General features: G+C 40.9%; 2 protein-coding genes across 2 annotated transcripts in view; one reads left to right on the forward strand and one right to left on the reverse strand.

Moving 5' to 3' along the window:
• Positions 1–6,451: 6,451 nt before the first annotated feature.
• On the reverse strand, positions 6,452–12,782 carry tmem182b (transmembrane protein 182b). Its single transcript, XM_066666660.1, has 5 exons — positions 12,557–12,782; positions 9,734–9,863; positions 8,501–8,587; positions 8,263–8,400; positions 6,452–6,799 (listed from the first exon to the last, which is right to left on the reverse strand). Exons 1-5 carry the CDS (start codon positions 12,716–12,718, stop codon positions 6,522–6,524), a joined length of 795 nt encoding a protein of 264 aa, XP_066522757.1. The 5' UTR covers positions 12,719–12,782; the 3' UTR covers positions 6,452–6,521.
• Positions 12,675–14,763, forward strand: part of inpp4ab (inositol polyphosphate-4-phosphatase type I Ab) — a 55,027-nt gene continuing 52,938 nt past the window's right edge. Inside the window, exon 1 of the mRNA XM_066666655.1 lies at positions 12,675–12,798. The gene's annotated coding sequence lies outside the window, so the exon portion shown is untranslated. The remainder of the gene's footprint in view (positions 12,799–14,763) is intronic.

Consider the following 14,763-nt stretch of genomic DNA (forward strand, 5'->3'; position numbering starts at 1 on the left):
CAGTATGTATGATCTCCACAGAAATGCATTAAAGGGAACACGCAGCTGAGTTCATCATACTCAGTACCTAGAGTGAGCTAGAGCAGTGTAAATCCCCTAGCACTGAGCAGTGGGACTGATCTTGTTGAAAGTACAGGAATCCTATAATGGTAATGCGTGTATGTCTGAATGCATTAAAGTACTCACAACAGTGTTCCAACATGTAGCCCCATTTGTGGGAAGGGTAACCTCTATATGAGTACATTTGACTTAGGACAAATTTTGGAGAAGGGCTTGTTACAATTATAACTCCTAGTCCTTATACATTTAACAATCACTGGATTAGGAACACCTACCTTATTTCTGCGTTTACGTCCATTTTATCAGCCCCACTGACCTTTGTAGTTCTGAAATGGTCAGTACCATACATAGAGCAAGTATGATTTGGTGGATTATTATCAGCGCGACAGTGACACTGACATGGTGGTGTGTTAGAATGTGTTGCGTGGATACGAGTGGATCAGACACAGTAATTCTCCTAGATTTTTTAAACACTGTGTTCACTCACTGTCCACTCTATTAGACACCTTGTTTGTCCACCTTGTAGATCAGGGGTGTCAAACCAGATCCATGGAGGGCCATGTGGGTGCAGGTTTTCTTTCCATCCACGCAGAAGCCACACCTCATTCCACCTGTTTTTAATCATTGGATCTAATCAATAGATCTTGACTTTCAGTAGTGTGGGGCTTTTGCGTGGTTGGAAAGAACACCTGTGCCCACGCGGCCCTCCGTGGATCTGGTTTGACACCCCTGATCTACAAGGTGGACAAACAAGGTGTCTAATAGAGTGGACAGTGAGTGAACACAGTGTTTAAAAAATCTAGGAGAATTACTGTGTCTGATCCACTCGTATCCACGCAACACATGCTAACACACCACCATGTCAGTGTCACTGTCGCGCTGATAATAATCCACCAAATCATACTTGCTCTATGTATGGTACTGACCATTTCAGAACTACAAAGGTCAGTGGGGCTGATAAAATGGACGTAAACGCAGAAATAAGGTAGGTGTTCCTAATCCAGTGATTGTTAAATGTATAACGACTAGGAGTTATAATTGTAACAAGCCCTTTGTTACAAGGGTTGAGACCCTTGTTGTAGATGTAACGTCAAAGACAGTAGCTCATCTGTTGCTGCATCGTTTGTGTTGGTCGTCCTCTAGTCCTTCATCAGTGGCCACAGGACCCCACCGACAGGACTGTGTTAGCTGGAGGTTTTTCATTAGTGGACTATTCTCAGTTTAACTCCAGCAGACCTGCTGTGTCTGGTCCATTCATACCAGCACAACATGCACAAACACACCACTACATACAACGTCAGAGTCAGCTTCGTCAACAGACAACCTCGTCTGTTGTGGTCTGGTGGGGTTCCTGATCGTTAAAGAGCAGGGTGAAACGTGGCTAACAAAGTATGCAGAGAAACAAAAAGACTACTCTCGAAATGTAGATCTACAAAGTACTCCTATATGTACCCAAACGCACACACTTCTAAAGGTAAAACAGTTTTGTTCATGATAGTGTCGAGCACTTGCAGTGTCATTTTGATCCAGACCTCACTGTCTGCTTTTTTTCGACGTTTGTATGAGAGCAGTCATCCAGTGGCCACTCTGGGGACGGCCCTCTGTGCCAGGGGCCTTTGGACCCGAGGTCCAGATGAGTCCAGACGTCGTATCACAATGTAAACTCCAGAGGACCCACTCATAAACAGAAGACATGGGGAGGAGAGGGGAGGAGGGCCGTAATTGTTGGGGGGGGACATTGGTCCAATAGCAGGTCCCCAGGTTGAAGGTCCTGATTCCAGAAAGTGTAATTTCCTCTGCTTGGCTGAGCATGGGTGTGGGGTAATTGTACCCCTTGGGTGGCTCCCCAGGACAAACTGTGCCATCCAAATGAGGCTGGAGCTGGAGACCAAAGAGCTACACTGTTCAGAACATGGATATAACAAAGCCTTAAATTTTTTACACTTTTTACCCAATCATTCTTGTAAATATATTATTATTATTAATATTAATGATAATAATAATAATATGTGAAAGCTGTGATAAATGTGGAATCAAAGAATATACAAATTATAGCTGAATTATTTAATTAATATATTAATTATACCAATCTCTTTAGCGAACACTTACTGTACACTCTCAGGAAAACTATTACAGTGTATCTTTTGCTGTCACAGTAGGGGTACCTCCAAGGCTGGATATTTAGTACCTTTAGTTAGGGAACATAAATGTACAATATGCTACATTGTAGATATATAAATATGTGTTTATATCAAACACCTTATTTTAACTTCAGTACTTAATATTTAATTTTATTTCACACACTTCTATAGGCAGTGTCAAAGTCGCAGGACACTCTTTAATTTCAGAAACTTAAGGGAAAATGGCATATCTGAATACCCCTGCAAGTAATGGGTGAGGGATCCAATCTTTTAGACTATGTCTGGAACATGGCCGAACAAGGGCACAGTTTTCCAATGGGAAGGTTGGTCATGTAGAATATAAGACCAGAATTGTTTGAGCAAGGCTCATCCAAAGCCTAAATGCTCAGCTCCATCTTCAGTCAGAATGGATTGGAACACTGTAGCATTGTAGCATTGTCATGTAGCGCTGAGCATTTAGGGTCTGGTCAAGCGAGTAACAACAACATTTTTGAATTTTCAATTTTGATAACTTGTGAACCACAAGCGATATTGCACATCTGATTGTGGCAATTGACTTCTGAGACAGTTATAGTCTTCTTTGATATGCTACATGCCACCTTCCCATTGAAAAAATGTAATCTTTATCCAATGTGTCAGCCTTCAAGATGGTGGCCATGTTCCCTCATCTGTTAGATATGTTATTTTCCCTTTCATGTTTGAAATAAAAGGGTGTCCTGCGACTTTTTACCCTGTGTAATGACAGATTACAAATATTCACCTTTCCTTCTGGAACTCACTTTGGGGAACATAACTGGACTTTAAAAGCACTACTGTGCCTTTAAAGGTACATTGAAGTTTGTATGTTTATTGACAATAATGAACCTCTGCTGTACCTTTTTTCTGACAGTGTAGTTATACCATATGCTTTTTTGAATTGTGAGAGGAATCCGGAGCATCCGGAGGAAACCTACACAGACACAGGGAGAACACATCATACTCGTCGCAGATTAGCTCAACATTAGAAATGTACATGCTTTAAAACACGTACATTTTTAATTTGTTTATTTTCAATTCAACCTGATTTTTTATTTCCCTCAAGCAAACCGGCTTTGTGACCAGCAGAGGACATTACACAGCTTTTGTATTTTTGGACTGGTGCATTAGGTAGTAAACATGAGTTTATTTTTGACCAATTCTTGAACATTAGCTGGAAAAACTGAAAGAAAAAAAGATATCAAAGCCTGGTTTAAATGAGGCTTTGTTATTTCCATTAGATACCCCTATTAGTTTAGGACTTTACGGGGCCTGTGCACAGGCATCATACAAGAAGATTTTGAAGGCCATAGGAGGCCGAAAAAATGTTTATTTTCCCCCCACGACAGTCTCAGTGACACATATTTTGAGCTTTGTCAACTCTCCTAATGGTATCTCCTGGAGAAACTATGAGAAGATTAAAAGGCCAGTGCAGTGTGTCGTTAGAGCTCCTGAAGTAATTGTTCTGGACAGTTCCATCTCTCTGCGACAAAGACCCCGGTGATGAGGGGAGCAACAACGTGGGTGGCAGTGGAGCAGCAGGGGGCGTGGGGGGTGGTGAAGTATGGTGGTGGTGGGGCATGAACCAGTAATGAATCTGCCAACAGATCCCCCACCATGGAGGAGAGAGGGAGGAAAAAATTGAATCTGAGAGATATGACTGAATACGACTTGCCGTATTCATTAAAATCTACCTTAAAATATCAATTCGTTCCAGGGGTGCGAACGAGGGTGGGACTGACAGAGATGTTTAATTCGGCGGCAGTGGAGAAAGTGAATGTGACAGGTTCAGGTGCAGTTACAGGCAGGGAAGAGGAGTGGAGATGGTAGAGAGGGATGCACACTGCTGGGACTCCCAGTCCAAATTGGCCTACCTCTCAGCAGCTCTCTTTGGGATGTTTGCCTTTTCCCATTAAAAAAATGTGAACATATACAGAATTCCAAATTTTCAGCAGAATTTTTTTAATAATAAATAAACTCAGTAATGTCAAGGTCTGGGTTTGGGAGCGGTCAGTCCTGTATTCTGTTAAACACCAGCAGGTACTTTAGTCGGATTTGTTTCTTTTCTTACAGCTTCCATGTACTTTAAGACCGTAAGTCCTGAGTTATCTACCCACAATACAAGGCTGGACACAAACACCCATGGAATTTTTTTCAGATCTAGAGCTAATAGTGTAAGTAGCTTGTTTACCTTCTGTCTACCAAGTCTACCAGACTTTACTGATTTCTCTTAGGGTCTGCACAGTGGTGCAGCAGGTAGTGTTGCAGTCACACAGCTACAGCGACCTGGAGGTTGTGGGTTCGATTCCCGCTCCGGGTGACTGTGAAGAGTTGGCGTGTTCTCCCAGTGTCTGCGTGGGTTTCCTCCGGGTGCTCCGGTTTCCTCCCACACTCTAAAAACACACCTTGGTAGGTGGATTGGCGACTCAAAAAGCGTGTGTGTGTGTTGCCCTGTGAAGGACTGGTGCCCCCACCAGAGTGTATTCCTGCCTTGCACCCAGTGATTTCAGGTAGGCTCAAGACCCACTGTGACCCTGAACTGGATAAGCGTTTACAGATAATGAATGAATTAATGATTTCTCTTATATTACTTTGACTTTCCCTATGCAATTCTTATTTTATATCAACTCTCCTCCAAATCTCCTTTAAACATCTCCTTACAGGTAACAGATGATTCTGGAGAACTGCTGTTCTCACAGCAAAACAAACTCCACCTCCAGATTGTATTCATTAAGAAGCTTAGCAGTTTTTAAGTTGGAACCGCATGTTTGTGTAAGGAGCCGACTGTACCTTGTGCATTGTTGAAATTTAAATTGTCTGTATGTTTTTATTCACTTTTGACTTACAACAGAAACTCATTTGTAACTCGAACTGTTTAGTTTTGTAGCACTCTCTATCTGCGTTTACTTTGATGGACGGTTAGTGGTCAGAGTCCTGTGGCCCAGCCAGCGACACATAGATTGAACACCTGAGCCATTTTGAAAAAAGACAAATTTTTTTCCCATTTACAGAGCCTCTTCTGTTTACAAACACTGTCTGAGTGACACACACTGTGTGACTGTTATTGTCTCACAGCTACAGGGTCCTGTGGTTGTGGATTCAATCCCTGCATCAGGTCAATGACTGTGAGTTTGATGTGTTCTCTTCATGTCTGTTTGGGTTTCCTTCCACAGTCCAAAAGCACAGGTTGGTAGGTGGACTTGCCATGCAAAATTGTCCACAGGTGTGAATGTGTGAGTGATGAGGTGAAAGTGTGATGCCCTGGTATGGAATCATGCCTTGCCCAGTGTGTATTTATGCCTTGCACCCAGTGGTTCCAGATAGGCTCCAGACCAACAGTGGCCCTCACCAAGAAATGAATTAATTACATAAATAGAATTGCTATCATCAGTATTTGGAGTTCGAAATGTGACAGCTTGCTTCTTATTTCCTACTCTGATCTTACCCACAAACTGAGAATTCATCTCTATTTTTCTGTACCTCAGCACACTCTGTCTAGCAGAAAGAGCCCAGTGGGACAAGTCTCTGAGATATAATTCCTACTCCGCATTTCTCAGATCTAAAGCAATACTGCACTCTGGTGGCTGCTTTGCAGAACTGTAACTAGAATGAATAAATCCTTCATCATCATCATCATAATCATCAAAAACACAGATTGGTAAAACCTGAATGACACTCCAATTAAAATGAGAATTAGTGGTCCACTTTCAGACTCTGAACAAAGTCTATGAGGAACCATTAATGTCCAGGCCTTTTTATGCAGATGTTCAGTTGGGCAAACACTGCATATGTCATCTCCAAAGAAATGCATACAATAAATAGGGACCCTCCGGAGCAGCTGCACATGAGCCTAGTATTCTCATGCTCAGTGTCAAGCATCTGCTAAAGAGATTTAAAGCCCCCAGCAATGGGCTTTGGAGCAGTGGAACTGTGTCTTCTGGAGTGATGGATCACCACTTTTTGAGTATCTTTGGAACGAGCTGAAATGGCATATGTGATCTAGATGTAATCATCCACCATCCACAAAATTCACCAATGCTCTTGTGGCTGAATGCCATCAAATCCTCACAGAAATGTTCCAACATCTAGTGTGAAGCCGTTCTCAGAAGGGTAGTTACTACAAGTGTATGGACAGTTCCCCATATCTCACACCGTCTTCTTATATTCTCATTCTCTCCAAGTCTATTCCATTTCACAGCACCAGGCCTAAGTGTAAAGCAGCAGCACTCGTTTCCTCAGGATGCCATTGCCCACCGCAGCGGCAATGAATTTTCTCATCACATTTCCTTGCCTTACTCAGCAGGATTACAGCGTGCTGACCTGCCATCCATCCACCGGACACGGCTCCTGCGTTGAGCTTTTAGACCCTACTTTGGAGGTGGTCTGTGGAAGGAGGATCAGCAGGCCACATAGCAGGCAGAAGAAGGACGCCACAGGGGCCAGCATGAAGGATGGACCATAATAGACATGGAGGCAGAGGCTGGGGCACGCTGAGAGTCTGCGCTGGAGGACGTACTGCTCCAGAGAGGAGGAGCCCTGCACCCATGCCATGAACGTTCCCACCACCACAAAGAAAAGCAGGCCTACACACAAAGAAGAGAGAAGTAAAGCTTGTGATTGTCTTGTGATTGTTGTCCTGTGGTATGAAAAACAAATGTCCCGAAATGTCCTATAGAAGAGGATTTTAAATGGAAGACATATTTAAAGTTGAATTTACAACTGTTTTTATTGTTACAAAACCTTTGCATTATTCTATCATTTTAAAATGCATCTGCAAACTGTACCAAATCACCCACAGTAAAGTGTTTTAGGGAACTGAAAGTAGTTCTTCTATATCAGCACAAGAGATTAGTTCTTCTATTGCATCTTCTGTGCAAGTAGTTAAGTAAAGAATAGTCAAAATACAATGAAAGGAAACCAGAAGCAGGGCTTCAGTTGAGCCAGGGCACGTCAGAGCATAGCTTCAATACTAATGTTTGTTTTATAAATATTGTACAACTGTTCAAATTCGAATTCAGGCTTGCCCAATATGCAGTGTAACAGCAAACTCTATTTAAGACCCCCACCTGAGACAAAAAATAAAATGTTAATTTTGTTAACATGTTCTTGTCAATGATATTGATATGCTTCGTCACTTTGAATCTGCAGATATCAAAGACGGTCTCAAATTGTATTTGGGGCTCTGCAGACTCTCTGTCAAGCTCAAAACCAAGTAAATAATTCAGTCAACATGAAGAGAACAGTTTTCAAGCTGCAGGCCAGCCGCAGAAGGGTAGATGGAGATAGAAACAGGGATTATTTCGTTGCTGTCCAAAGAAAAACATGTATTTCCTACAACATTTGAACACAGCAGCTGTTCTTCAAACTGTGTGAAAAATCATGGTGAATGGACCAATAGAAATGCTCCAAAGTTATTGGAATAAAATCCAATTTTCAAAAGAAGTGTTTTTTTTTCCTTGTCCTATGAAGTTACTTTTTTAGAGACGTTTTTTTTTACAGCAATGATTTAAATTTTACTATTATGTGAATACTGAATGAAGGCAAAAGCATCAAGTGACATCTCAGACTTGAAGTCATTTTGATGAATAGAAACAAGTTTTTAAGGGTTGACTTGATTACTCTTAATTTAAATTGACTGCACATTGTAGGCCTCAGCCACTGAAAAGTACTTTAGGGAACTGAAAGTAGTGCCTCTATAACATCACTGGCAGCTTTCTTTTAAGTAGTGTGCTTCTGAAGTAATGTACTGTTACATTTTATAAAAGAAACCAGTGCCGGGGCACATCAGAGCAGAGCTCCACGACCTTTGCATGTTCTGTAATTGTAGTATGACTGTAAGTCTAATTTGATCATACCCAGCTGTGTAAAACATATTTAGAACAACTCTTTCTATCTGTAGCTGAATGTCCCTTCAACAGTGAAGTTAACGACACACAAACGTAATGTAAACAAAATCTTTACCGCATTGAAATTTCAATTAAACCCCTGACAAGAAAATAACCCCTATTTACAGAAATAAGTGGGCAAAAGTAATAGGTCTCTTTACCACCGGTTATGCAGAGAGCTCCTCCAGCTTCATAAAGACGGCGGCTGGCTGTTGGAATACCACAGATGGAGAAGAACACACCCAGCAGCACCATGGTGAGTCCCAGCACAGACGTAATGCCCCAAAAAGCCCTATACACTGGACAAAATGCACTGGATATAACTATAGCATCTCAACATAATGGAAAACTAAAGCTCTAAATGATGTGTTTTTGGGTTTTAAAGATGGAACTACTCACCTGAAGTTGAATCTGAGATCAAAATGCCAGAAAGAGGAACTTGGGGCAGGTAGGCCGGCATACAAACCTTCTCTGAGGGTTGGTTTGCTGACAGAAAAATACACATATAGCTTTTGTGTTGTATCTATGAATTTTACTTGAATGCATACTTTTGGAGATGAAACAAGTTCATTACTGGTTCCTGCAGGTTTAACACCCAGGTGACTTAAGAACTTAAGAATATCTCAGCTATTTTGCATTGATTTCTATGTAACTATTGATAAGTAATCCTTAAAAGAGAAATGCATCATTTGGACCACATTGCAGTAGCACCATATAGGTAGAAAAGTGATTATTTTCTATTTGTTTCTGTCTCTGTTATTGTCTATATCAGAGACACACATATCTTCTTTATGATTACTATCTCACTTTTGTGTCATTTCTAATATATTTTCACTTTAAATTGTAAATAACATTTAATTTTGTTTGTTAATGTGGAATAAAAAAATGTCTTAGTTTTTCTCATTACAGTTTAGAGATAACAGGAAATTGTGTGATAGTAATTTTTTGCAAGAATATGTGATAAGGTGTTAATAGATGTGAGCTTCCAGAACAAACTTCAATAACATAGTGTAATATAAAAAATATAGTGTTAAGACCTGTTCACACCAAATCCAATTTAAACGGATTAAAAAAAAAAAAAGTTTTGAAAATGAACACATGTATATTAATGGTGTCTTTCACACCGAATCCAAAACTGACAGACTGCAACATTGCGTCACAATTAGAGACCGTTTTTGTTTTTGTTTTTTATTTCTTTGTTTTTTTTTTCTTTGTTTTTTATTTTTTTTTTTTTTTGCATTACCCATCAAACTCACATTAAAATTACATATACAAAATCAAGCAGACCAATCAGAGCCCTGTTGTCATGGTTATAGACCAAACAAATGAGCATCAAAATGGCAGCAGAACAGATCGTCTTGTAACAGAACAAGCAGCACACTCAATATAAAAATATTTTAAAAGGTTAACGTTACAGAAAATGTAATACTTTTTAATGAGAAGCAACATGCAGAAGCAGAGCCTCAAACTCCCCCATCAATCTACAGAAATACATTCAGAACAGCTCCTTTTACAGCTTTAGAATGAGGTGCTGGAACTCCCCATGCTTTGGTAAACGTTCATAACTACGTCATAGCTTTTATGATGTACTGTTTCCTATGAATCACAAATCAGTCTACTTTTTTCACTTACTGATCCAAAAATCCAGTACAGCTTCTTCTTTTTCTTCTTTGTTCTTTTCCTTTCTGTATGAGCACCTCCAGAAAATCCCTTCATGGTAGGAGAGGATCTCAGTGCCACTTCGTTCTTCCTGTAGCTCTTCCTTTATATTTTAAGAAGAAAATTGGATATTTAGCTTTAAATTATATATAGTCACAAGTTTGTGGACTCCTCATCTAAACTTGCTTAATTTTTATAACATTATTTTGAAATAATGTCTTTTCTTCCCACCTCCCAACAGCTTGTACTGTTCTGAGAAGATTTTACACTGAGAATATGAGTGCACACAAGAGCCACAGGAGCATTAGTGAGGTCAGGGAATGATTGACCGGTGGCATTGGATGGTGCTCCATCCCTCCAGAGAATGCAGTACAACTGCTTCATGGCCCAGTCTTGTGGGCTTTATACCCCTTGGATAGACTTTTGCCATTGAGCATTGTGACCCTGGGCTCACGTCCAGCTGCTCCAGAGCGTCCCGTTCTCTATTAATCAAAGCTTTTCTATGGAGATTATACAAACTGTGGGTACAGTTGAACACCTGTGTCAGCAAAAGCCGTTGTACCTTGAAGTAGATGAAATCACTAATTTGAAGGAAGGTCCATAAACCTTTAGAGATATAGTGTTTGTTAGCCTTGAGAAATATAAATGGGATCTTGTGTGTTGATGTCTTTTCTAATTAAGGGAAAATGATGTACATTTGATTTATAACCAAATTATTTAAATTCAGAAGGCTTGTGATAAGGTTGGTCAAGTAAGGTTGAATTTAATGTCTTTGTTCTTGTCAAACTTAAAAGCCAGGAACACATCTACACGGTTGCTGCAGGATTTCAAATAGAAAACTGAATGCGGACCATACAGATACATATGCAGTATATATAAACTTAGCACAGAAGTAAGGACATTTGTGTTTGGTGGATCATTTCTTTGTTGTAACAATGTTCCTTGGCAATAAATCTTTTTTCCTTACATTTGTAAGGAACATGTGGGAGGAGCAGTAGCGCTGAGGAGATGCCGCCCCACACCATCACACTGCCTCCACCAAAAGATGCTACTCTATCGGTGCAGCAATCAGCATACCGTTCTCGGTGTCTTCTCCACTCTCCAACCCAACGATCCAACTGCCATAGGCAGAATTTGGACTCATCGCTGAAAATAATGTTACTCCACATTTTCAGGTTCCAGTGCATGTGCTCCCGACACCAGCGCAAACGGGCCTGATGGTGAAGAGCAGTCATGGCAGGCCTCCTTGCAGCCCAGTGACACTGGAAATCCGTGCAGTCGGTTCCAGAATGTCTGGACAGAGAGCCATCTGCCATATCGGCCTACAAACCTTGACTGCAAATCTGTAGAAGACAGCCTATGGTACCTAAGTGCTGACAAGGTGAGGAAACGATCTTCTTGGAACGCCCACTTTGCGGCCTTTCTCTGACATCCCCCGCTATATGTTATATACATTCCATTTGGAAATGGTACTAGGGCTCACTCCTAATAATGCCGCAACTTGGTTTTGCGGAACACCAACTACCCCTATCGCACAGGCCCTGTCCAGATCAGTCAAATGTGGCATGCCGATTCTTGGAGCAGACACCTACTGACCACTGTAGCAGGGCCCATGCTCACAGGTGCTGCCAATCAGGTGCCAATCAGGGGGTACTAGAAGCTCAAAATGTTTTAATGACAACTGCAAAATAAGCTGTTTGCCATTGGCAGAGAAGATTTGGCAAATTTTTCATGGGCGCAACCCACATACTCAACTCTACTGCTCCTCCCACAAATGCATGTTCCTTACTAATGTGGCACCATTTAAAAGGGAAATTAACAGGCTTTCCAACTGTATAAGATTTATTGCCAAGAAGCATTGTTACAACAAAGAAATAATCTACAAACACAAATGTCCTTACTTGGATTGTCCTTTACTCTATAGCTGTACGCAAAGGTTTAGGCACCATTGGTCAAATAGTGTTTAGTCAAGTTTTTGAGCGAGAGAACGCACCTCTGCATATTTTAAAACACCACCATTAGCTGGGTTTCCATCCAAAAATTTCACAAATGTTATTGCCAATAAAGAAATTTTGGCAGAAAAAAAGTGCAAATTGTGTTGTGTTTCCATACACTTCACTTTTGCTAATGAACTTCAGATGATGTAGCTTCTCATAATCAGGGGTGGCATTAAAAAGAGCAAAATGGAGAGATAGGAGTGGGCTTTGCTTGGTCTGAATGTTTTACAGCTGTTTATCAACTCTCTATCAACACAGCTGTTTTCTGTGTTTGTTGAGGCTTCTGTTTTGTTTCTGTCTTGCAGAACTTGTTCTTAAAGAACTTAAATGTTGTGTGGTCTCGTAGTGCTGTATATGTGTACAGTAATCAACACATGCACTAACATATGAATCTCAGATGGTGGTCCTAAAGCGTTGATAGGAGATGAGGGAAAGGAGGCTCAAGGGAGTCTGTTAAATGCTCATGTTCCGGCCCTAGGTTTCTTTTATTTGAAAAAAAAACCTATTCCATTGTAACATTTCCACATTATCCGAGCATAAATATCGTTTTGGAAACATTAGGGTAATTTTGCAAATTTTGGGCCATTTCAACTCAGGTTTTGTAATGCACGTTTTCAAAATACGCAAAAACTGAGCATACTCTAAGGACAAAATCTGTCACATTTTTCATTATATATTCCTCAATATATTGAACTCGTCAGATAAATTATGTGCATTAAAATTGGCAGAAGTCCAAACTTGTATATGGCTGTCCATATATGTTGAGCCAATCTTATTCATTCTGATTTATCTTCCTTACCTCTGTAGTGACTCTTTTTAGTCTTGCACTGTTTTCTTTCACCCCTGGATCACAGGACTCAAAGGCTAGGAGCCAGTAGTCAGTCCCGAGAGAGAGCAGAAGAAAGATGGTGCCCAGGGCTCCACAGAAACCAGCCATGAACCTCAGCACTGCAGGCCGCATTGTGGAAGAAGGAGGCGTGTTCTTCTGGGGTTTGATTCCCGACTCAGTGGGGTTTGATTCAACTACACTACTCTTGAACAGTAAGACACCTAATGCTACATTAGCCTACCGCTCTACAATGGTTCAAAAGTCTCTCTGGAAGAGATTATTGATCTTCTGTATCTGCTTCACTGCCTTTAGCCTTATATCTAGATTCCCATCTGCCTTTCAGGATGTTTGTCTGTCCATCCCCTCTGTCTGACTGTCAGCTCACACAGAGTATCCCAACACCCTCTCCATTAATTCTCATTTCAGAATTAGACCCCGGTTAGAGGTCTCAGCTCTACTTCAAGCAGAGGTGTGGCATGATTCAAAAATAACAGCTAATAAAACAGTTAGACACACATGATTGACAGGGGTGGCATTCCTTCTGGGGCGTGCAGAAAGTCTCGTGCTGTGCTATAAGGATCAGGAGCTGGATGGATGTGTGCAGCTGGAGATGAAGTAGCGTCACTGAAAATAGAATCTGTCATCATGGAGTGCCTAGATACAGTTACAATGCTTAACATTAATAGTTGTGCCTATGGAGAAAGTGTCATATGCGCTGACAGAGTTGCCTGTCTGATTTATATTCATGTTACTCTAAGAAGTGGTATATAATAATGGAAAAATGTATCGTTTGTATGAGTAGTAGGGTTGGGGACTTGTCATAAGAGAATTTGAGGAAATCCCATGTGGCACGTTTGTAGAGGTTTTTCATTTGAGTGAGTAGGATGGATAACCCTCACTCTCCAACCATCACTCAGCCCAGTGCTAGAGTTAGCTAACATAACAGAACTGGGACATTTATGTGGAACGACGGTATAAAACCCTCTCAGCATTTGGATGTGTGGCAGTGTAACTGTTCTCTGGAATGAAGGAGCACCATCCAATAGTTTTGGATGCTATTAAATCCTAAAAGCTATATTCCAGTATCTAGTGTAAGTCAGGAATGGGGCCACAACTGGAAAGATATGAGATTTGTTTTTGGATTCATGCCTCTGAGTTGTAAATGACGTAAGGGTTTCTTAGGAAATTAACAGCTTTAAAACCATTGTGATTCTTTAGTGACCTGGGAGAATAGCGTCTCTGTCATTGCTACTCTGGGTTCAGCACTGCAGAAACTGTACTATGTGACTTTTGGAGGGGAGTTAAAAGGCTAATGCAGGAGAAGGTAGCAGGCTAGTGTGTAGAAAACGTTTATGTGTTGTATTGTCACAGGCACAAGGCCATGGACTGAATTAAATAAATTAGTTTACGTTTGTGTTTATAAAGACATGGGTAAATGACAGTAACGCAATCTAATTATATGCCTTTCATTTTCTTTGCAGAGGCATTCAATGAGTCATTATTGTCTTGTTTAGACTCAGATTTAAATAATTATTATAAAATAAGAATATCATCTCAGTTGGGCAGCATGGTTGCACTTATGGCTGTGCCGTATTGTATCATTTACGATAATATTATCATCCTTTTTAAAATGATTAAAAGAATAAGCTATATCATGATAATAGTGATATTTTAGACTTGTTTACATAAGGACATGCAGTTATGAGTAATATGGCAAATGTTGTTTAAATGAGTCATTTAGGCACAGTGAAATATGGTGGAAATGGCTCTGAGGTGGAGGAATTTGCATCAAAAAGGGGAGTGACTTGAGTCGTGTGGAGGTGGTTTTGTTAAAAAGTATCAGATGTGCGTTAAACCATGGCATTATGTAAGAAAGGGCACGGTGGTGCAGCAGGTAGTGTTGCAGTCACACAGCTCCAGGGACCTGGAGGTTGTAGGTTCGAGTTTGGTGTGTTCTCCCTGTGTCCACGTGGGTTTCCTCCGGGTGCTCTGGTTTCCTCCCACAGTCCAAAAACACACATTGGTAGGTGGATTGGCGACTCAAAGTGTCCATAGGTGTGAGTGTGAGTGAAGGTGTATATGTGTGTGTGTGTGTGTCGCCCTGTGAAGGACTGGCGCCCCCTACAGGTTGTGTTCCTGCCTAGGCTCCAGACCCACTGTTACCCTGACATGGATAA

This window comes from Hoplias malabaricus, chromosome 3 (genome assembly GCF_029633855.1).
Source record: "Hoplias malabaricus isolate fHopMal1 chromosome 3, fHopMal1.hap1, whole genome shotgun sequence".
Taxonomy (NCBI): domain Eukaryota; kingdom Metazoa; phylum Chordata; class Actinopteri; order Characiformes; family Erythrinidae; genus Hoplias; species Hoplias malabaricus.

What these genes read in the sequence shown, in the direction of transcription:
- tmem182b (XM_066666660.1), bottom strand. Translation starts at nt 12,718, where the DNA reads ATGCGGCCTGCAGTGCTGAGGTTCATGGCTGGTTTCTGTGGAGCCCTG. An exon ending in TAAAAAGAGTCACTACAGAG is followed by an intron (nt 9,864 to 12,556) that starts GTAAGGAAGATA and finishes TAAAATATAAAG; the next exon opens with GAAGAGCTACAGGAAGAACG. An exon ending in GATCTCAGATTCAACTTCAG is followed by an intron (nt 8,401 to 8,500) that starts GTGAGTAGTTCC and finishes CATTTTGTCCAG; the next exon opens with TGTATAGGGCTTTTTGGGGC.